The sequence below is a fragment of the Silurus meridionalis genome, chromosome 8 (genome assembly GCF_014805685.1).
Source record: "Silurus meridionalis isolate SWU-2019-XX chromosome 8, ASM1480568v1, whole genome shotgun sequence".
NCBI classification, from domain to species: Eukaryota; Metazoa; Chordata; class Actinopteri; order Siluriformes; family Siluridae; genus Silurus; species Silurus meridionalis.
Window position 1 is genome coordinate 11,669,979 of NC_060891.1, and position 23,598 is coordinate 11,693,576.

Below are 23,598 nucleotides of genomic sequence, written 5' to 3' on the forward strand. Positions count from 1 at the left end.
ATGGCAACTACTTTAATTATTGATTTGGTCTATTCGTTGTTGCTGCCTTGTCAGTGTAATATATATATATATATATATATATATATATATATATATATATATATATATATATATATATATATATATATATAAAATATATATAATTTTTTATTTTATTTTTTTATACCTATTATGTTTAGAATACCGACCTAGCGTTTGTAAAAGTGCTTTTAGTGCCTGCTAAAGATTTTGTTTTGTGCCACTGCATCTGGCAGGAAATTGCTTTCCTGTTGGCAGTGTGTCTAGTAAACTTGAGGTTGTTTAACAGTTGATGTTTCCAGCTGTTTTTAGAAGGGATGTTGGAGCATGTGTGCTCATGACTGTTCTCAATCTTATAGTCCGTTTGTAGTCTGTCAACTTTGATAAAAAAGTAAAAAACATTGCCAACATCACCACCACTCTTTATAAATGAGCGAATGATCCTCTCTTTTGTCATTTGCTATTTCCATTTTTTTATATCTTCTTTTTGGTTTTTTCCAGTTTGGCTTTGGGTTTTTGTCAACCTCGTTGGCAAATTGATGAGAAACTCGCTGGGCTTTAGACTCGCACGCAGAGGATCCAGAGGTGGCCATTTTAAGCCTGATTTGTGATGTAAATGCTTACAATTAATGGCTTTCTACTTTTTTCAGTCCATCAACAAAATTCTCCACATTTTGTACTTTCTCGCATAACAAATGGAGACATGCACAAGGATCATGTATTTATGATTCATCTGCAGTGTCCTTTTTTTTTTTTTTTCTTTTTTTCTTACATTTTTTTTGATATGATTAGTTTATACTGTACTGGTGGTCTAGTGGTTAGGATGCGGCGCTCTCACTGCTGCCGGTCAGGGAACCAACCCCAGCCATTAGGGTTGCACAAGCCAGTGCACTCTTAGTGCCGGTCCCAAGCCCGGATAAATGGGGAGGGTTGCGTTAGGAAGGGCATCCGGCGTAAAAACATGTGCCAAATCGAACATGTGGATCATGAACATGGATGATCCGCTGTGGCGACCCCTAATGAGAGAAGCCGAAAGAAAGATACTGTACTGGAAAATAGGGTGGGAAACAAAAGTGACACCATTATACCACAATCTGGTTGTCAAAAAGAAACCAGTTTTGCTGTTTCGGATTTAAGAATCAAGAAAAGAATGCTTTGCATTAAAACAATGAAGAATATGGCATCTAGTAAACTGCAACATTGCATCCAGACGAAAGGAAGGCACTGATGAATTCGTCTGGCACCCTGAATTATAACCAGCCCTTGCTTGTGAATAAACGTGTCGATTTCAGCTGCATGGGGCCCTGAGCAAGCTATTTTTATTACACACACAGTGATTCTGGGATGGACCCCGGATCCATCACCATGCTGACCAGGATCGAGATATTAAAATGTAAAAACAAACAAACAAAAAAAAAATAAATAAAAAATGTTTGAATTGCCTGAAGAAGTAGAAAGCCCTCTAACTCCATCGTTGACGCTAACTCTGGATTCCTGTTACTGCTTGGCTTTCCTTTTCACGAAGGAAATGCTGTGGCCATGAAAAATAGGATACATGTGCTACTGGAGCTGTAAGGATTGCTCTGTTTCACGAGTGGTGTCTTGTCAACGTGAAAAAAGATGTCAACGTGAGTATGTGTGTTTTTTCCGTTTTTTTATTTTATTTTAAGAAGTCATTTTCTGCCTCTTATAGCACCAAGATTGAGAAGGAGAAAAAGGAGCACGCTCGACAGCACGGAATGATCCGGACCGAGATCAGCGGCGCCGAGATTGCAGAGGAGATGGAGAAGGAGAGGCGCTTCTTTCAGCTTCAGATGTGCGAGGTCAGTAGGTGAAGGCGCATGCTGAGGTGCTGAGAAGGAAGAAGTCGTCTTTTTATGTCTGTACTCTGTGTTATTACTAGACAAAAAAAATTTTATTTTCTCTTCTTTTTTTCATTATGTTAGCAGCAACTTTTACCTTAGATTTTTAAAACTGTTAATGCTTTGTTACATTTGTTCTGATATATTCCTCCTTTTTTGGTGTTTCAGTATCTCCTCAAAGTGAATGAGATAAAAATCAAGAAGGGTGTGGATCTACTGCAGAATCTCATCAAGTATTTCCATGCACAATGCAAGTAAGGCCACGGTATTATTTTTCGAAGAACAGCAGCTTTTGCTCGAGAAAACAAGTGAATAAAAATCTAACACAAAAGCCAAAATGTCCACAGTGGAAGTGTTACAGAATAAAATATTAGCAATTAAGTGTGTGATGTACATCTGCAATAAAATTCGCACCACATCGCGTGTATGCAGATTCATTACGCCCTGAAGGGATGCTGTTTTAAAATGAGCTTCAGTGAATAAGGCTGTCTCGCACAGCTTTTTAGATATTCTGTAGCGATTTAATAAGGTTCAAGCAATTAGCCAGGGTCAATGTTGCGCATAATTTCTTTCCCTTTACCAAAACCAAGAGCGAATTATCGGCACTGCTTAGAGCAGGGTTGCCAGGTGTGTGGATTTCCTGGAGAATTAGGCTACATTTGAATTTCCCCTGTGTATCGATTATTATTTATTCATGTATTTATTATTATGTATATATTTATATTGCTGTAGCTGCTGCTGCCATTATTGTTATGATTATGAAGATGATTTTATTTGCAATTCAAATGACTGATTATAGAGTTTCATCCATCAACCTGTTAATTTACCTCTCTGCAACTTATGTGCAAACAAACCCCCCCAAAATAACTATCACTATACTGAAAGAAATAGAGTGGAAACTGATTATATTATTCTAACATATGCTACAGTAGCAAACATTTTGGAACTGTATATACAGTATCTCACAAAAGTGAGTACACCCCTCACATTTCAGCAACCATTTTATTATGTTCTTGTGGGACAATACTATAAAAACAAAACTTGGATATAGTTTAGAGTAGTCAATGTGCAGCTTGTATTGCAGTACAGATTTACTGTCCTCTGAACATAACTCAACATACAGCCATTATTGTACAAATAGCTGGCAACAAAAGTAAGTACACCATGAGTGAACATGTCAAAACTGTGTCCAAAGTGTCAATATTTTGTGTGAACACCATTGTTAATGTAGCACTGCTTTAATGCTCCTGGGTATAGAATTCAACAGAGCTGCACAAGTCATTGCTGGGATCCTATTTGTGACATCACGGAGCTTCCGTTTGGCCCAGTCTCTGAAGGGATAATGTAACAGGGATAATGTAACAGTACATGTTGGAATCCATGTTTCCTTCAATGAACCGCAGATCTGCACTACCAGCAGCACTCACGCAGCCCCAGACCATGATGCTACCACCACCATGCTTGACTGTAGGCAAGACACAAATTTTTTGGTTCTCCTCACCGGGGCGTTGCCAAACAAGTTTATCTTAGTCTCATTAGATTACAGGACATGGTTCTAGTAATTCTTAGACAGGTTGTCTTCAGCAAAGGGTTTGTGGGCTTTCTTGTAAGCCAACTTCAGAAGAGGAATCCTTTTGGGATGACGGCCATGCATACTGACTTGTTGCGCTGTGTTCGGTGTATGGTCTGAGCACTGACAAGAGGAGCTTCCACTTCTGCCACAACCTCTAAAGCAGTCATTCTCTCAGCACTCATGAATCTGTTTTTTTAATCCAGCTTCTGCACCTGACGCACAGCACGAGGATTCAAATTCTTTGTTGGACCCTTGTGGCCTGTTCCGAGTGGAACCCCTCTTAGAAAAACCTCTGTATGACCCTGGCCACTGTACTATAACTCAGTTTCAGGGTGTTACTGATCTTCTTATAGCCTACACCATCTTTGTGGAGAGCAACAATTCTAATTCTTAAATCCTCAGAAATTTCTTAGTACTCAAAGCACCAAATTATAACTGCTAATACAAGATACACAAGCTTCACATTGACTACTCTGAAATATATACAAGTTTTATTTCTATAGTATTGTCCATTTAGAAGATATACTAAAATGGTTGCTGAAATGTGAGGGGGTGTACTCAATTTTGTGAGATACTGTATATTTCTATATTGCTTCTACTAGACCATAGTACTTATGTGACATGGCAGATGAGAAGAAAGTGTGTGACTAACAATGCAACGACTGCAACAAATTGCAGTAGGAAAACTATAATTCCTAAACTTTAACAATTAAATTAGTTTGTTAAATCATTTGAAGCCATGTAAACCACATGTTTATTGTTTTTGTTTTATGGATCTGGCTTGTGCACAGGGGCATTATCATGCTAAAACAGTTTTGGGTCTCTTAGTTGAAATAAAGGAGAATTTAATGCTACCACATGAATACATGGGTCCATATAGTGCATATACAGTACATGGAAGTTACTCCTATAGGATGTCACTGTGACAGACTTTGTCAGACACCTAAAACAATCAAAGACTTACGCCTATAAATGACGTAAGTGTAAATTTGTCTAAAACCTTGCTAGCTAATTGCCATTTCCACACATAGTGAATGTCAGGCTCATGCTGTTGAATAGGTGTGTGTAAGCCTAAAGTGTAAACAGACATAAGCCTTATATGTTTACATTTGTGGCATTACACTCTTATTCAGAGAGATTATGTCAATAAATACATTCTGGTACTGGTTTGTCATTTTTTTTAAGAGAAATGCTTATTTAAGTACAGCTGGAATATGTGGATTAGCTGCCGTTTGAAGACTGCTAATGACTCAGCTGTTTAATAGAATAAATAGAATAGCCTTTATTTGTTGCATATACGTTACAGCACAGTGAAATTCTTTTCTTCGCATTGGAATCTGGTGTCAGAGCACAGTGACAGCCATGATACGGCTCCCCCAGAGCAGATAAGGTTAAGGGCCTTGCTCAAGGGCCCAAGTGTGGCAGCTTGGCAATACTGTGGCTTGAACACCCGACCTTCTGATCATTACCCCAACACCTTAACCACTGAATCACCACTGCCCCACTGTTTGGACATCAAGAGCAATTTAATCTCACTACCTAGGTGACAGAAGAGTTTTGATACATGCTTTTATTGTACCCTGAGAGATGGTGGGAGCAGTCGATCAGTGGCTAAGAATCGGATGGAGAGTCATGCGGATTGAGATAAGTGCTTTGAGGTAGTTTATTGCTGTTCTACTGTTGGCTTCGTAGGTAAACATCTGTGTTTTAAATCTATTGCGGGTGGCTACAGGAAGCTAGTGGAGGGAATGTAGCAATGGGTTGGTGTGTGGGAGAACTAAGGAAGGTTGAAAATAAATCATGTGACTGCATTCTGGATCATTTCCAGAGGTCAAATGTGACCAGGAGCAAGTTGCAGTAGTTTAGTCTAATGGCAAGGGACCGAACAAGCACCTTAGAGTGGCCTGAGTGGTTAGAAAATGGATGGATTCTCCTGATGTTGTAAAGGAGAAACCGACTTGAGCGTGTTAGATTAGCAATGCTTTGGAACAGCACAGCTGATTACCCTAAGGTCATGCACATTGACCTTGAGATGAGATCATTTCTGTTTGAAGTCAGACATTGGAAGAAATCTTTCAGTGCAGCTTTACTTGTAGTTGAGGTCCAAGTAAATGAGAACCGGCCAGTTATTAGTTTTCTGAAATATACAAAGAGTTAAGAATGTGTGAAGGTTTTTCCTTGGCTGTGAACGGCATCTGTTTATCAGAAACATTGCACATATTGCAGCTCTGTCAGATCTACTTTGCCAAGCTGCTTCTCACATACACATACATCAGGCGCGTTGGGAGAAAAGCTTAAAGTGAAAAGGTTCCTGGATCAATATTGTCCATCCAGGAGAATGCATGCCAAAAATATTCCTGTAACTCTCCACTAGTGTGACAGAATACAGATATTTCCCGCATTATGAGGTTAGACTTGGCCTAATCCTGTAGGTTTTGACCAATTATTTCAGAAGTCAGGAGAAACACTATTGGCAGAAGAGATTTTTAGACCATCAGAGTGTGTGCACTTGTGTGTTTGTGTGAGTGCTGGTTGGCAGGATGTCAGTGAAGGTTTAATGCTAATGTGATGTATTTTTACACCTGACTGTACGTCTTGTCTCAGTTTTTTTCAGGACGGCCTAAAGGCTGTAGACAACCTGAAACCCTCTATAGAGAAACTTGCAACTGACCTGCATACGGTGAGCATAACATTAGCGTTACTGTAGGTTAGAAATTATACATTAAGTAATTTATTTTAACAGTATAAGTATTTGGCATTGTGTTTCAGATCAAACAGGCTCAGGATGAGGAACGCAGGCAGCTCACACAGTTACGAGAAGTGCTGAAGACGGCACTTCAGGTGGAGCAGAAAGAGGTAAGGCCGAGCATTGAGCATAACGTATAGCCAAAGTACATTTTGAACTAACTGAAACAGTTCGATTTGAAATTCTTGCAGTGTCATTCACTCTTCAGATGCTATGATTGTTTTTTACCTCAAACAAACTGCTTTAGCTCTTGTAATCTGTAATCATGTTGTGATTACATGTAAATCAGGAGCAGGTAAACAACCTTCTTACCTCTGTGATTGGCCACCAAGTAGCCAAGAGATTTAGCATTTAGAAGACTGTGCTTTCGGTGTTTGTTTGGTTTGTTATTGTGCAGCATGCTGTGGGTAAATTGTCTGATGGAAAGATTTTGTTTCTCTTTTCTTAATGCCTCCATCCTTTGCCAACGAAGTCTAGGAGAGTAAGTGCCTGATTGATGTCCACTTTTTTATTTTGTATTTTTTTAAAGAAAGGTGCAAGGGGTGGGAGACTACAAAGTTCCAACCTCCTGTTTCTTTGATTTTGTTATTCGTGTACGGAGGTGCCAACATTTTGTGTTTCACTGTAGGGGTTGATTAAAAAAAGTACAGCACGCTGAGAAAAAAATCAAGCGCCAATAAAGCCAGATAACTGAAGGGAAAAGGATGCGCATTTACGTTTTACGTTATTTTCATGAACTTTCACATGGGAATTCGAAGAACTTGGTTTGTAAACCAAAAGAAACCAACAGGTGAATATTTTGCATTTCTTTTGTCAACCTGCAGCTCATTCAGTAATATAGTTTTGGCTAACGTGCATTTGTATTGTTCATGTATTAATAGATATTTCATATCACTAATAAAAGAGCAAATTTTTTTTTTACCCCCAAATTCTGCATACTCTACCTTTTTATTATTTAAAGTTATGATTTTGTTCAATACCAGTCACTGGTTGGACGTAAGCACTCATTCGGCTCCTTTTAAATCTCATAAATTGCAGTTAAATATAAGTTCAAAAATATTTATTTCAGCATTTTTGTTGTTTACATTGTCATTTTGTCCACTCACATGCACCAGGGTTTTCTATTCTGCACTCTAGGATTGTCTTGTTAGTAATGTTGGCACCTCTGCATAGAAAAAAAATTATAATAATTAGTTTAACCTGACTTAAATTAAAAATTCAAAAACATGTATCTATGTTGTGTGTTGAGGTGCAGAAATCAGACTTGGCTTCAAATGTTGTTATTTTTTCACCTACCTAATGTCAATTCCTTGTGCTTTAAATACACATTGAATATTTGTGTCTTTTCATAATCTAATCTGCACATATTCCTTTCCATATAAAGCACATATGAAACCTTAGTCTGGTACTGCACTTTCCCTCCGGCTTTACTACTTTCCCAAAGTTTGTAAATGTGTTTGTGAATGCGGTCACCTCTCTGGGGGTTCTGGGACATCCACGATGGCAGTTTCCTCGAAGGAAGTGATCGCATCAGAGTGCAAGTTTTTCCCCTTGCTTCGGCCCTGGGAATAACCACTTCCTGTCCCTTTTTCAAGAGAAATGTGCACAAGCATCAACATGCTCCTTTCTCCTGCTTTACAGGATTCACAGGTGCGGCAGAGCACCACTTACAGTCTGCACCAACCGCAGGGGAACAAGGAGCACGGCACAGAGAGAAGCGGGAACCTGTACAAGAAAAGCGATGGGTCAGTGGGTTAACTTCATCCCACTGTAATGCTGGACATGAGTTTCATGCATCATGTCATGAAAACACCTTCGACATTCATTTAACTGTACTGAAGGCCTGAAGGGCTGCAGCATTGAGATGACTCTGTTCCTGTTTCCTTTCTCCAGTCTTCGGAAAGTGTGGCAGAAGAGGAAGTGCACAGTGAAGAACGGCTACCTGACCATCTCCCACGGGACGGTGAGCCAAAGTGTTACTAAACTGCATATTCCCTCGCTTCTCTTCTTTTTTTCTCTTTAATCCACTTTATATTTATCAAATCTTAACAAAAATCTCCCACTGTTTTCCTGTTCATTTTTTTGTCTGGACATCATGTGTGTTGAGTAATGCTACAAACTTGTTCCGTTTTTTTTTTTTTTTTTTTTCCGGCTCGGAATTTTTCCTCTTTTCCCGAAAAAAGAAAAAAAGAGAAACAGAGCCGCACCTACTTCAAGAACATGCAGGAGTGTGGCTCTAATGACCTCAGAATGCCGTCAATCCTCAGTAGAGGACTTGCAGCTGCTTTTTCGGAAGTCTTTTTTCTTCATTGTTTTTCCATTCGCTTTGCTAATTTATTATCTCTTTCTCTTTCTGTTGCATTCTTTCACTTGTTTTCTCAGCCAAACAGACCACCAGCCAAGCTCAACCTCCTCACCTGCCAGGTCAAGCACAACCCAGACGAAAAGAAAAGCTTCGACCTCATCTCACGTATGGCAATACACTTTCAAAACCAGAAATGTGTATTTTTACACACACACACACACACACACACACACACACACACACACACACACACACACACACACACACACACACACAAACATAGCCTGAATTTTGCAGACGTTTCCTGTCCCTCTTTCCCTGCAAAGTCACTCATCTCTAAGCCTTTAACATTTATCTCAGGTATACAGACTTGTTCTGAACTCTAGGCGCTTGGATAAATGGGATTATCTATTATAACTGTACCACAATCTTCCTCTTCTTCTTTCGGCTTTTCCCATTAGGGGTCGCCACAGCGGATCAACTACCTGCATGTCTTCCCTCACCACATCCATAACCTCCTCTTTGGCCTTTCTCTTTTCCTCCTTCCTGGTGGCTTCATCCTCAACATTTGCTTACTGATATACCCCATGTTTCTCCTCTGCACATGTCCAAACCATTTAAATGCCCCCTCCCTCACCTTGTCTCCAAAACGTCCTACATGCGCTGTCCCTTTAATAAACTCGTTTCTAATCCTGTCCATCCTCATCACTCCCAATGAAAACCTCAACATCTTCGGCTCTGCTACCTCCAGCTCCACCTCCTGTCTTTTACTCAATGCCACTGTCTCTAAACCATACATCATCGCAGGTCTCACCACAGTCCTATAAACTTTTGTTCACAAATCACTCCTGCCACTCTTCTTCACCCACTCCACCCTGCCTGCACTCTTTTCTTCACTTCTCTAACACACTCTCCATTACTTTGCACTGTTGACCCCAGGTACCTAAACTCCTCCACCTTCTCCTCCTCTTCTCCCTGCAACCGCACCACACCACTGCCCTCCCTCTCATTCACATGTACTCTGTTTTACTCCTACTGACTTTCATTCCCCTTCTCTCCAGGCTCTTTTCAACCTGCTTCCTACTCTCACCACAAATCACAATATCATCCGCAAATATCACGGAGACTTCTGTCTGACCTCGTCTGTCAATCTGTCCATCACCACTGCAAACAGGAAAGGGCTCAGAGCCGATCCTTGATGCAGTCCAACCTCCACTGCTGTCACCCTGTCCTCATACATATCCTGCACCACCCTCACATACTTTCTCTGACATGCCTGACTTCCTCATACAATACCACAACTCCTCTCTCGGCACCTCCTTCTGACCTTCTCTATACTTCTCCATCAACATTCTCAAAGCAATTAATGCATCTGTGGTGCTCCTCCTTGGCATGAAACCATACTGCTGCTCACAGATGGTCACCTCTTCTCTTAGCCTGGCTTCCACTACTCTTTCCTATAACTTACAATATTTATCAATACATCTATTCACACATCAGTAAAAGTATGAATTATGTATTATGTCATGATAACCAGCTTTGATCACAGGGGGCTGTTCACTCCAACATTATCATTACAATAAGAACAAGTTGCACACTACTTTCCCAGTAGGTTTGTAATTTTGTAGTTGATGCCAAAATCTCTTTCATGCAGTTTGGTTTGCTTTCCTCCGCGTTGCACGTTTTACATTTCTTTCCAGGGGTTTATAAATCACCTTTTTCATTACTCAGCAATTACTTTTAATAATGCTGCTTGTGTACCTAAAAGAAGCGCAAACCTGCCTATAATCACAGTAGCTCTTTTTATTTTTAATGGCCAATGCACAGTACGTTGGAAAGTAATGTGAGTGTGTGTTTTAATATAGTATATCTGAATTTACACATCTTTATTTGTTATTGTATTACTGCTGGTCTAGAACTGGTACTGAGGTTCTCCAAATTCTTGCCCCAACACAAAGTGACACATTACTTAAATGCTGCATTATAAATCCCTTCATGATCATCCGGCCTGGGGATCCATGAAATAACGGATTAAGAACAGGAGCTTTGAGGATTTGGATTTGGACTGTAGTTAATGTCAACAGTCTGCTACACTGATTCAGGAATACAGTTTGCTTCTGATCACCATCACTGCCACCTCAACATCCTTTAGCTGTAATAAATGGACATTTGGTGCAATCCAGATGAGGATGAGGTTCCCTCTTGAGTCTGGTTTCTCTCAAGATCTCTTCCTTATGCCATCTCGGGGAGTTTTTCCTTTGCCTCAGTCGCCACCAGCTCGTTCATCAGGGACAAACTTAGACTTATAAAGTACAGTTTTATTCATTATTTATCACCACATTATTTGTGTAAAGCTGCTTTGAGACGGCGTTCATAGATGCACGTTTAGTGACATGATTCACATTGAATCATGTCACTAAACGTGCTATGGAAGGAGTTCTAAATCGTTATAAACGTTTATAATGATCCTTTTACATTTGAAGATTGCTGCTTCATCATCAAATGTTTGTCACCAAACATTGTGTTTATACATGTATGAATCAGTTCTGTTATCAACTATATGTGCTCAGTCTACTCATAAAATCATTGTATGACATCACAACATTACTCCAGCTGCCATGGCTGGTAATTATCATGTCATTGATGCATCATTGACTGTCATGACCATGAATAAGATATATGGTTATGTCATGTCTTATGATGCATGGTTTAAGGAGTGGCATACAGTGATTTATAGCAGTAGGCATATAATGCTAAGGAATTCAAAAGGCCCATGAGGGCTTTCACCAAGAAAATGCTTCAAATGCAGAATAAACAAGCAAAAACACATCTATATAATGATGTGATATAATGATCTTTTATTCATAATCACTTCTTCTAACACTCATTTTTCTCTCCCTCTCTCACTCCTTTCCGCTATCCTTCCGTCTCGCAGATGACCGAACGTATCACTTTCAGGCAGAGGATGAGGCAGAGTGCCAAATGTAAGCATGCGTGTGTTTTCTGCACTGAAAAGGAAACTTTTTTCCTCATGTAGTTCCTTTTCCTGGACTCCTAATTACCCTTATCCGAATCCATTACTCTCTTGTACATCTCAAATCACGCGCTCTTCCTGCGTCTCTTCCTTTGGCTTGTTTCTGTCCAGCTGGATCTCGGTGCTGCAGAACAGTAAAGAGGAAGCGCTCAACAACGCCTTTAAGGGAGACCAGCACGTGGGCGAGAACAACATCGTTCAGGAGCTGACTAAAGCCATCCTGGGCGAGGTCAAGCGAATGACTGGCAACGACGTCTGCTGTGACTGCGGCGCTCCAGGTGAGCATCTCATAAACGGGTCGGGAGGAGATTCAGGAAGTCTGAATGGATCAGAGCAGGAACAAAAGGCTTTGTGATAGACTGAGAGCTGAAATGATTCAATTTGTTTATTGAGGGTGACAAGGAGGGTGACAAGGAGGGGACAAATGTATTCGGACTGTAACATTCATAGGGAATTTTTTAACGAGATTCATAAATGTGCTTGTGTAGAGATTTGTGATCATTCAACCGCAAAGGTGTAATAGAGGTGAGGTGACGAGGCCTGGGGTGCAGTCAGCGTTCATCTCAAAGGTGTTGAATTGGGGTAAAGTCAAAGCCGCTATAGCAGGCCACTCAAGATCTTACACTTCAAACCATGTAAAATCTATCTTCATGGAGCTCGTCATGGGTCAGGGTATCGTCATGCAGGAGCAGATTTTGGGTTTCGTAGTTCAAGCGAAAGGAAAATTTGATGCTAAGTCATCCAGTAGAATTGTGTTCCTCCATCTTTGTTGTACCAGTTTGGAGAAGAACTATATATGGATGGAAAAGCCAAGTGTCCCAATACTTTTGTCCATGAAATGAATTTATAATTGCATCCAGGAACCTTCCTCGATGTCTTTAGCTGCTGCTGTTCAGTTTTTAATATGTGGAAAATGCTCTCTGAGAAGGCCATAATGATAGATCATTTCCTGTATGGAATTATATATAAAGTATATCCAAGTTTTATTTCTATAGTATTGTCCCCTGAAATGTGAGTGGTGTACTCACTTATGTGAGATACTGCAAGTGTTAATCAGATTTCACATAATTGGTTGAATGTGTGCTATAAGGTTTTTCATGCTCTTTCATGTTTTTCAAAACACCTGTCTTTGCCTCAGAGTGTGTTAAAGGGCATACAGTGTTTAAACAAACACAAAGAATGAATAACAAGGGGCAAGCCAAACACATCTGTGTGTAAAAAAAAAAAAAAAAGAATAAGAATAAAAAAGGTATTATTAATGAATAAATTAATAACCCTCTATACCCTCTATAAATCTCTATGACCAGGTAAAGATCAAGGGGGTGGTGACTTCCTGAATACAATACCACACTTTCACAAACAGTATATCATGTGGTCATAGACTCCTGTTTGAACATTTATTGGTATTCACTGAAACATTATGTCCATGTCTTTTCGGCAGGACCCACATGGCTGTCCACTAACCTGGGGATTCTGACCTGTATAGAATGCTCGGGGATCCACAGGGAGTTGGGAGTGCACTACTCCAGAATTCAGTCCCTCACGCTGGATGTCCTCAGCACATCCGAACTCTTGGTTGGTGTTTCATATTTAGCTGTTGCAGCGTAGATACGTTTTACTCCGACGATCTTACTGACCTTTATGGAATCACTACATCTGATTATAAAAGAATCATATATTGAGAATTTTTTTGTTACACAATTACATTGTTGGTCTGCGAACAATAAAAGCAATGACTAAAAAAAATGTTTATGTACATGGTTATAATAAAGCTCCACTGTTGTAGCCCTTTGTATATTCGGTGCGTGTCTATGCGTGTGTCCTGCAGCTGGCCAAGAACGTAGGGAATGCTGGCTTTAACGAGATCATGGAAGCGTGTCTGAGTGCAGAAGATGGGGTCAAACCAAATCCTACCAGTGACATGTAAGTGATGTTCTCTTGCTCTCTGTTTGTGCTTACAGCTCTCACAATAGAGCGCTGAAATGTTACTGTGCAATATTATTTTTATTTGGGACAGCACCCGGTCTAATATAGTATACACATGTAAAATAAATGCCTTTTAATCTCACCCTGGAAATCCGGAGAGCAAGAAAAAGTAAACTGCTCTGAAAGGAAGCAAACAAGACCTTGTAACCTTATGTGAAGCAGTTTTTTTTTCCGCAAAACAAACAGAAATTCTGAAATGTCCTCCAGTTGTTGTGTTATTTTTGTCACTGGACCAAACACTGCGGTGGACAGTGTCAGAGCTTTTCCTTTCGTGTTAACCTCTTGTTCTCTCGGCTTCTCAGGCAGGCCAGGAAAGACTTCATCACGGCTAAATACACAGAAAAGCGCTTTGCTCGGAAAAAACATCCAGACACCTCATCCAGACTGCATACCTTGTGCGATGCGGTGAAGGCACGTGACATTTTCTCCCTCATCCAGGTCTACGCTGAGGGAGTGGACTTGATGGAACCCATTCCTCTGGCTAACGGGCATGTGAGTCTTCCCCGATGCATTTTGATAGAGAATTATCAATGTTTTCCTGTTGTTGTTATTTATCTGTGTAGTGTTTATATTACACAATTGAGCCAGTGTAGATTTGCGGAAAATCTTTCAAGTAGCCAGAATTCAGTCCAGTTTACCTAAAAGTTCGTGATTCATCATGTGATTCAGTAAAGCCAATAGGAGAGGAATGTAGTAGTCGGAGTGAGGAATTGCTCATATATGAACTTCGACGTGCCAGTGATTGGCCAGTGTTGGTCTGATTGACAGTTTTGACTTGACTTGACTTCACTTCACTTGACTTCACTTGAGTTTGCGCTTTGGTCTCCCAAGAAATCTCGATTTAAGTTGTACTTCTGTGCTGCTTACATTACAGCGAACCTTTTGTTTTTAAATGATTAATAGGAAGAACAGCGTTTTAGTCACACAGTAAGAGACGATTAGGAGTATGTATTTTATTTCCTTATTGTTAGCGACAGATAGGCTGGGAGTCCCAGGAGCTGTCATACATAATATTACTGAGAAAATATCCCGGAAAACAACCTGGAAACTCTGTAGGATATCAGTGTAAAATGTGTTCCAAGTTTGTTGGGCTTTTTTTCCCCCTTGTAGGAACAAGGAGAGACCGCCCTGCATCTGGCGGTGAGGCTGGTCGACAGAACCTCGCTTCATATCGTGGACTTCCTCACTCAAAATAGGTAATTGGCCTGGAGTCCAACACATAAACGGTGTATATTCCAAACCTTACTAATGTTGTAAGCCAGTTAAACTCACCCTAAGCCTTTCCACAGTGAAGATAATTCTAAGTAATGCGCTGAGAGACTTACTCTGAACCTTGTCGTTTGATCTGAAGTGTGAATCTGGATAAGCAGACGGCGAAAGGAAGCACGGCGCTGCATTACTGCTGTCTCACGGACAACAGCGAGTGCCTCAAACTGCTCCTGAGAGGCAAAGCTTCGATAGATATCGGTAAGAAAACCCATCGACCGAGCCTGCAATTAACACCTCCTGCTTTTTTTTTCTTCCGTGAGAAACAGAAACGTTTCCAGTGTTTGAGTTAAAGTCGTCTTGTTTTTATTTAGCTTCATTCTTTCACATTCTTCTGCCTGGGCTGTTTTGAAAGCTGGTCGTGGCGATAAGAGACAGGATTTGTGTTTGGCATTGTCCCCAGTGTTGTCTGTGGGAATTGAGCTAATTAATGCTCTTCTGGTGAACAGCAAAAAAAAAAAAAACAGAGGAGCCAGGACCAGTGGAGCACTCGTGCATGTGTGTGCATGCTCTGTTTTTGGGGATCAAATGCCCTTTTTAAAAAAAAAAAAGACATTCTGTTTGCCATAAAAAAAAAACCTTTCTACTTTTAAAAACCTAAAGTTTTGAGTTTATTTTTACGGATTACGTTGAGCGACAGTTATACAGTTTGGTGCAAAAATATAGTGATATAAATGGTGGTTTCGAAAAAGCAGAATAAGAGCCTGTGAAGAAATTCCCTTTCCATTCAGCTTTAACCTGCCAATGTAAATAACTCGCGCTATTAATGATGCTCCTGAATATAAAACTGTGACACTATTGACGCTGCGTGCAGCTAACGAGGCGGGTGAAACCCCACTGGACATCGCCCGGAGACTCAAACATCTGCAGTGTGAGGAGCTGGTGAGTCACGCTTACTGTTACACATCAGCTATGGCTTAATGTAGTTGCATCTCAGAGTTTTACCAGCGTCTGCTTTGTGTGCGCAGCTGAACCAGGCGCTCGCTGGCAAGTTTAACGCGCACGTGCATGTCGAATACGAGTGGCGGCTACAGCACGAAGACCTAGACGAGAGTGATGAAGATTTGGATGAGAAGGTACCAATGTGTTTTGCTGTCGTGACTCTTTTTTTCAACGAAAGTTACTACATGGTTTCCGTATACGAGTCAAATATACTATAAAATATCCATCAGTATTCATTGTGTAATAGAGGTGTCAGGGTGTTTTGTTCCTTGAACCATTTATTTATAAAAACTCAAGCCAGTGACACCAGTGCTCCTAGATTTTAATGACATTGTTCTTATTTTTATTGGGATTACACTCAATTTAATTTAATAGAGTTTTAAACTGTCATTAAAAGAGAAAAAAGAGAATGTAGATTTATTGCATTCTCTGTCCTGTGTGTGTGTGTGTGTGACTGTAAAACTAATTCAGTGTGTGTGCTGCTTATGATACTGTATGACTGTCTTTGTGACCTACGACCTTTTCTATCTCCAGTCCAGTCCCCTGCGGCGGGACGAGAGGCCGGTCAGTTGCTATACGCCCGGCAGCTCAGTGATGCAGCCCATCACAGCCAAGGACAAACAACAGCGGTGCTACGTTCCAAACCTGGTCAACAATGAGACATACGGGACCATCGTCAACACCAGCCCATCCAGTGGGGTCCTGTCCACTTCAGCTCCTCCACTGCCTCCCAGAAATATCGGTAACTGCTTTTTTTTTTTTTGGACAAATACCTGTTAATGGATGCCCTAATCCAGTCCATTTTTGATCTTTAAGTGTGAATAAGTGTGAACATCTGACTCTATAAGGATAATAATAATTGTCTCGTATCCCGAACAAATATATATCTCGTTTAAGTTACTTTGCTTGATCTAAAGGTCATAAATGGCACTGAAAAGTCGCAAGAGAGCCAGCAGAGAAAGATGAATGACTCGGCACAAGCTATAAATGCCCAACATCCCTTTTTTTTGTTAATAGCAGTGTCTCATATTATCAACGCCAATATATTAATAATTCCCATTTAAGCCAGACTGTTGCTCTACGATCAGGTTTTGCCTGCAGAGGCAAATCTAAATCTATTGCCACACTTCATTGAAAAAAGAAACAAAAAAAGTATATACCGGATTGTTTTCGTAATATAGTTGTAGTTCTATACCAGACTTCAGTTAGGCTCATCGCTTAATGTAGGGCGCAGGAGTGAGACTCTTTGCTTTCTTGACGTGAATCTGTTCACGCTGTGGTATTGTGCCGTGTTCCTCCAGACTCTGCTGTAATTAAGGCCTGGAGCTGAGCCACGGTTTAGAAAAAGAATCTGCCCGGAACTTTGTCTTCCTCTCGAGAAAACAAAAAGCAGCCTCTTCTAGAGTGTGGGCAAAGAAGCTGGGCAAACTTTCTGTTTTGGGTTTGCATGTCCAATGCCTTTCTCGCTCTCTCTCATTCTCACACACACACACACACACACTAATTTCAATAGGGCAGCTGACTGGTCCCAGCGGAGTTCTCCAAACTTCTCCAGCATGGAAGCCCGGCTCCATAGATCTCTCAGGCAGGCAGAGATCCTCCTCAGATCCCCCTAACATGCATCCACCCGTTCCGCCTATGCGAGTCACATCATCCTCCTGTAAGTCTGTGATCCTGTGCATGGATTAACACAAGATTAAATGATACACAAGATGAGACGAGTAATTTCTTAAGCACCAAAATGCCTATTAGGCTGTAAAACTGCTTTTCAATCAAATTCTAATACTACAGTCAAAGTTTGAATTTTAATTAACACTTAAATCAAAAATAAGCCTTGCGGGTCTTTGATACATGCTGATGGTAGGTCGCACAATTAACGCTGTACTCTGTGCAGTCGTAGCACCAGCCGCTCCTCCTCCACCTGTATCTAAAGCAGCCGGTGTGATGGAGGCCATGTCCATGCAGGGGAAAACCGGACAGGTGGCTCAGGGTCCAAGCATCAACAGGGGAACTGCTACAAGGTCAGAATTGTAACACACACACCAGATTTCCAGAGGCTGTTTCTATCCCAGTTGGGGAAACTTCTGATCTTGAAATCTTGAATTTTGCCTTAACATCTGGTCCACAATATTGATGTTAATAGTTATAGATTTTTTATGCCACAATCAATGTTAATATCTTGTGCAATCATTTCAGTACAATAATAATAATTGTATTTTACTTAATATATAACTTTATGTATATTTGAAATCAATTTCTTTTATATTTTTCTTACGTTATCAGTGAGAACAAGGGTCACTTTGCACATATATAATGCAATGGTCTACAGGGCACTATGGCTTTGTTCAGGTCATTAATTCCTGTTCAAGGTCTTTTTCCAAGCATGTAGGCGCAGAGAGTGAGCTAAGCTACGCTGTGTGCTGAGTAGGGCTCCACATTATCAGTGACTAAAAAGATCATGATGATGATAATTCTGACTAAATCAGCCTTGTAGTTACCTGATCAAACTTAAACGAAAGCATCAGCGTCTCTGTTTGTAATGCAATGGGTTAGATACGGTTGCCTAAGTAGTTGGGTTTGGTGCAAATCAGCGCAACGTTTATCTGACTGAACTCAGATTTTGGAGTGAAGTTATAGGCAGTGCTCTCCAACATGATTTTGGAAGAATGATGTTCATTTGGAAAATAGAGATCCAGAAATGTTTGGTGGTCTAACAACTGATTTAATTCGTTTTGTATGTTTTCTTTCCTTTCATTTGTCACCTGTAGGCAGAGGTGGGAAGTGATGAAGTACAAATAATTCCTCACTGCACTTAAGTAGAATTTTCTGGATTTTTCAGTACTTCACTATTTATTTTTCGGATATTTTTTTACACAAATATCTGTACATTCTACTTCTTACATTTTCAAAACAGAATCGTTGCTTTAGTTTTAATCTATTTGGTGACATGATCAATATTTTTTCTTCTTGTTGCGTGACACTTTCATGCCATCGACCTATTTCCTGCCATTGCACTGCTTTTTCAATCTACCACTGGTGTATTTCCTGACTCTCACACACCACAGACGTAGGCTAGTCTACAAAGCTAATAATGAGAAAGATGGAAGGCAACAAGAAGTACAGTATAGCTAACGTTAATTAGCCAGAGGGAGTCAGTGATGTAAACATGACTGAGAACCGTAACATTCCTGATCACCTGATTTTCATAATCTTTTTTCTGCTTGTGTTCTATATGGTGGATGTTCAGTCTGGTTACATTCATTAGGTAACAAAATATGAAATTATTTTATATTAATATGATGTGAGGGCCAGTTACCAGCATGACACTAAAACAGGTAATAGTTAAGGCTACTTTTTACTTAATTACATGTCAGAGCTCAAACTTCTTTACATTAACTTTGGTAAAAGTTGAAGTACTGAATACACTTTTTCACTCGAGTCTTTTAAAACATTAGTATATGCACTTCTCCCTGAGTGAAGGACGTGTCTAATTTTGCCAGCTCTGACTAAAATCTGTATCCTCAATATGTTCTAGTGTGTGTGAGTGTGTTAATATCGGAAACATTTAGGAATAATTCATAGGATATCTAATATAAAGTAAGCCAGGATTGATTACTTGATTTTATTTTTTTACAGCTCGGACAGAAGCTACAGCAAAGGGCCACCGGCGCATTCGGACACCACAGAGAGACCAGGTAGATGTCACAGAAACGGCTTAATCTGTGAGTCAAAGATATTGAGTCTAAACTCATGTTGTACTCATTTGGCGGTGCGCAGTTTGAAGGCTGTGTGAACCTCAAAACTTGAGCTACTTGACATTTTAACATGTTGGATGTGCTTTGTTTTGACTGCAATGTCATTTCTTGTCTTTTGACAAGCAGCAAAGGAAGTTCCTGGATGCCCTCAAAGCTCAAGTAGTCAGTCTCTGGCTCATGGCAACGTACCCAGGAAAACATACCCGGTACGTTCTATCATATCAGGAGGAAATGCCTGAAACTGACGTGATGAAATTGTAAACAAATGATTTCATGGGCGCAGTGCAGAACAGACTATATATGTTTATTCTCCGCATTGTGTGTGTGTGTGTTAGAAGCAGAGGCCGAAAAGGGTGAAGGCCATCTATAACTGCATGGCTGATAACCCTGATGAGCTGACTTTTACTGAGGGTGAGGTGATCATTGTTGACGGAGAGGAGGACCAGGAGTGGTGGGTGAGTCTGTGCGAATGTGTGTGTGTGAGGAACTACTTGCCTTAATAAGCAAGTAGGAAGGATGAAGGGAGTAAAGGTTTGGAACAGAGAGTGCTGGGAGAAATAAGGGAGAGATAGAGACTTTATCAACTTGCAGTTGCCGTGGTGGCCTGGACACATGCGATGACCTCATTCTTTCCTTCTGGTTGTGGGAATGCAGGCCAGCTGCTGTTCGCCTTCCTTCTTATCTTTGTTCCACTGACGCAGTTTAATCTTTAGAACTCCACTGAGCCTCATCAGCAGCACCCTCAAATCATCATCATCATCATCTCGCAACACTTCGGCTGTGTACAGATGTGCTGCAGAGGGTTTGGGGAATACATAATCGTGCTGCACTCATTTTATTTTTTGTTTATTAGCAGTCGAGCTGTGCACATGTTCAGTACAGGAAGTGAACAAGAGGTCATTTGTTTCCAGTGGAAATGCCACAAAGCTCTTGGCTGCATTGGGATTTGCAAAAGCCTCGTTTCATGCTAAAGCATAACACTAAGCAAAACAATGCTTATACATTAAATTAGGATCCTCCAGACTTCCAAAACAACGTTGGGAATTTTAGGAATTCCTTGCCCTTTTATATTAAAATTTTAATGTCCTGATATTTTTGGCAATTTAATATAGAATAGTTTTTATTTGTCACATATACATTACAGCACATCCCATTCTTCGCAGATATCCCAGCTTGCTCAGAAGCGCAGGGTCGGCCATGATACGGTGCCGTTAAGGGCCTTGCTCAAGGGCCCAAGAGTGGCACCTCGGCGATACCGGGGCTTGAACCCCACGATAAGTAAACCAGCACCTTAACCACTAAGCTATGACTCCTCCCATCTTCATAATTTGCTGCTACATGATATATTTTTTCTTTTACATGAATCTATTTTGAAAATATAATGTACCCTGGTCATTCATAGAAGACAGAGGCCATCATTACACTACCAGCTTTTAAGCAAGCATAGACACTGAGATGTTAAAATGGTCAAATTATTTTCTTATATGATAAATAGCCTTTTTTTAATTGCCCCACCTCCCTCTTCCTTTGATACCACAATTCATCATTTCAATAGCATTGGAAAAGCCTTTTTAGATGTCTAGTTTTGCTGAGCCTCTGCCCTCTGTATTCTCTCATTCATTTTCTTAGCTAGCAGGAATCCATATAAGTGGGTTAAACGTGATGCTCATTCTGAAATGCTTTTCTGCTCACTACAGGCTAGTTGTGTTACTGAAGCCTTCCTATCAGCAATCCTTCTCTGATCTCCCTTATCAGCAAGGCTTTTCCTTTCACTGACTTTCAGAGCATGTTTTTGGTACTGTCTATAAAAGAAATTGAGACCATGCCCAAAAATCAGGCGGCGAGTCAAAGGCACTGAAATGACATGCATGTTCTTCTGCATCTTCATAATTTTCTTGCTGCTGTTTTACGATTGGCGGAAAACAGCATGTGTGAACAGTAATAACTAGATCACAAACGTTTTTTTTGTTTTTGTTTTCCAGCTGGGCCATATAGAAGGAGAGCCGATGAGGAGAGGTGCCTTCCCCGTCACATTCGTACACTTCATGGCAGATTGACAGTCAAAGGTTTTTGGTGCTCACCCAGGCTGACCCCATTTTACCCTCGCATGTTTCTGACTCTGCGTTCCCGAGCTTTTTTAATAATCAACATTATCTTCTTCATCTTCATCATAAAGCCCGTGCCTGTACGGACTCTTTCCAGACAGTTAGCTTCTTGCACCAGAAAGCACTGGAGGTTTCTTGTTTCGGACTCTTGTAGGTTTGAAGACTGTAAATTGTACGTGTGCTTCGGCTCACTTTGTTTGACTAGAAAAAAAAAATGTTAGTCAGTCATGTTGACACGGTAAATGCACTTTTAAATAGTAAAAAACAAACAAAAATGCTTCGTTGATTTCGACGCTGAACTGTTCGCATCCAGCTTTTAGATCATTTTGAAGGACTGGTTTCTTCATCAGACGACACGTTTATTCAGAACTTGAGCAGAAAAAAAAGCGCATGACGTGGAGTTTCACGTCTTGCCTGGGTAAAGATGGACAGAAGGCGAAATGGAGGTGTTGTTTTCTTTTGAAGCACTGCACTGGAGCAGAACGGGAATTCTGCTGTTGCCTCCCCTTGGGATCTTCTTCTGTCCCCATTTCCAAACTCGCTGCCCCACATCCAAACTTATAAATAGATTCTTCACTGCTCAAACCTGGGAGCTCCTCTCCTCCCCTCTTTTCTCCTTTCCTCCTCTTTTCTCCTCTCCTCACCTCTTTTCTCCTCTCCTCTCTGCTGAGAAAGAGATATACAGCATGCATTTCGGAATGAAAGCAGCAACCATAATAATATAATGTGTGTTTACTACATGCTATGATACTGATGCTTATTGAAGGGGAGCAGATCCGTCATAACCAGCGCAGACCACGGAACGGTCCAAAGATCGAAGTGTGAAATGAAGCGAACCTTCTTCAGGCCTGAGCGGTTTGCTGTACCCCTGCCCGGCTCTCATCTTGGTCATCATCGTCTTTCTTCACCTTTTCCATGGTTTCACAATTCACTGCATCCTTCCAATTCACTTCTTTAATAATAGCCTCATAGTGAGTTTATAATAGCTTTATGTTAATAGGACCTAGGCTTATATTTATGTCCTGTAGGTCTTGTTAAGATTTTAATGAATTTTTAGAGTTGGGTAAATAATGTCTGCCCAGGTTTTAGGAAATGTAGGACCAACCCTCCTAATGTACCCTTTAACAGGGAAAACCAAAACCATTCCTCAGTAACCATGCATCTCCATATCACTCCATACCTTCCTTCCTTTCCCGAATGGAGATTGCACGTGTAATATTGTACAGCAATACGTTTGTGATGAAGTTTTCATTTGGTTGCAGAGCAACTCTATAGAATGTTATATGGACGTTAAATTAAAATTGATCCAGATCCCTGTTGAGCTTGAAACGCAGTGACCTGTAAATTTAGCAACTTCCAGAATCTTCCTCTTCCTTTCAACTCATTAAAAAAAAAAAATAAATAAAAATAAAGGACCTTAGGTCTCGTGTGGTGCTGTAAATAAATGAAGAGTTTATACGTGTATATTTAATTGTGAACATTAGAGAAAAAAAAACCCTGAACTGAAACAGAGACCATGTTGTCACTCTGTTCTAGAAAATAACGGTGAAGAGAAACATTTTACTCTCGTTTACTGTGTTTCTGTTGACTCTAATGTTGGATAAATAAATGAACTGGAAGTTAAATTAAAAAAAGGGCTTACTGAGCTTTTTTTTGTGTCTTTATGAATCTAATTCTTTTTTTTTTAAAGCATGTAAAGGGTCAATTTTTTAAGGAATAAAGAGGAGGATGCAGAATATTTCAGTAGGGTCTACTGTTTGGTACATAAATAAATTACATTGACCATTTCGACCAAAAACCCTGTACAACATCACCATCTAGTGGAGTACAATGTTAATGCATCGATGCATTGCATTAAAAAAACACTCCTTGCTATATTACTGCACTCAGTGCACCCTCAGAGATGCAAAAAAAAAAATATTTCACAACTCTGCAATCATTTCCTTGTGCAGTGACAAGTTCTTATAATAAAGCTTACACTTATATGAGCAGTTTGCCTTCTTAAG

General features: G+C 40.3%; 1 protein-coding gene and 1 long non-coding RNA gene across 7 annotated transcripts in view; one reads left to right on the forward strand and one right to left on the reverse strand.

Annotated features, from left to right (window-relative positions):
* asap2a (ArfGAP with SH3 domain, ankyrin repeat and PH domain 2a) overlaps positions 1 to 21,869 on the forward strand; it is a 68,601-nt gene extending 46,732 nt beyond the window's left edge. Inside the window, exons 6-29 of one of the 6 annotated variants that reach the window (XM_046856026.1) lie at positions 1,712 to 1,841; positions 2,049 to 2,134; positions 6,058 to 6,133; positions 6,223 to 6,309; positions 6,672 to 6,680; positions 7,841 to 7,944; positions 8,093 to 8,162; positions 8,582 to 8,669; positions 11,440 to 11,488; positions 11,650 to 11,816; positions 12,980 to 13,113; positions 13,367 to 13,461; positions 13,827 to 14,016; positions 14,635 to 14,720; positions 14,876 to 14,991; positions 15,605 to 15,672; positions 15,759 to 15,866; positions 16,267 to 16,474; positions 17,246 to 17,392; positions 17,627 to 17,753; positions 19,369 to 19,454; positions 19,614 to 19,693; positions 19,829 to 19,942; positions 21,470 to 21,869. In XM_046856026.1, coding sequence (XP_046711982.1) covers positions 1,712 to 1,841; positions 2,049 to 2,134; positions 6,058 to 6,133; positions 6,223 to 6,309; positions 6,672 to 6,680; positions 7,841 to 7,944; positions 8,093 to 8,162; positions 8,582 to 8,669; positions 11,440 to 11,488; positions 11,650 to 11,816; positions 12,980 to 13,113; positions 13,367 to 13,461; positions 13,827 to 14,016; positions 14,635 to 14,720; positions 14,876 to 14,991; positions 15,605 to 15,672; positions 15,759 to 15,866; positions 16,267 to 16,474; positions 17,246 to 17,392; positions 17,627 to 17,753; positions 19,369 to 19,454; positions 19,614 to 19,693; positions 19,829 to 19,942; positions 21,470 to 21,544 — 2,500 coding nt within the window. In that variant the 3' untranslated portion in view covers positions 21,545 to 21,869. Of the gene's footprint in view, positions 1 to 1,711; positions 1,842 to 2,048; positions 2,135 to 6,057; positions 6,134 to 6,222; positions 6,310 to 6,671; positions 6,681 to 7,840; positions 7,945 to 8,092; positions 8,163 to 8,581; positions 8,670 to 11,439; positions 11,489 to 11,649; positions 11,817 to 12,979; positions 13,114 to 13,366; positions 13,462 to 13,826; positions 14,017 to 14,634; positions 14,721 to 14,875; positions 14,992 to 15,604; positions 15,673 to 15,758; positions 15,867 to 16,266; positions 16,475 to 17,245; positions 17,393 to 17,626; positions 17,754 to 19,368; positions 19,455 to 19,613; positions 19,694 to 19,822; positions 19,943 to 21,469 lie in introns of all 6 variants that reach the window. The other 5 variants (XM_046856030.1, XM_046856025.1, XM_046856029.1 and 2 more) reach the window with 5 other exon arrangements.
* A 61-nt stretch (positions 21,870 to 21,930) lies between these two features.
* On the reverse strand, positions 21,931 to 23,244 carry LOC124390223. Its single transcript, XR_006926703.1, has 2 exons — positions 22,237 to 23,244; positions 21,931 to 22,198 (listed from the first exon to the last, which is right to left on the reverse strand). It is a non-coding gene; the product is annotated as an uncharacterized LOC124390223 (long non-coding RNA).
* Between the last annotated feature and the right edge of the window lie 354 nt (positions 23,245 to 23,598).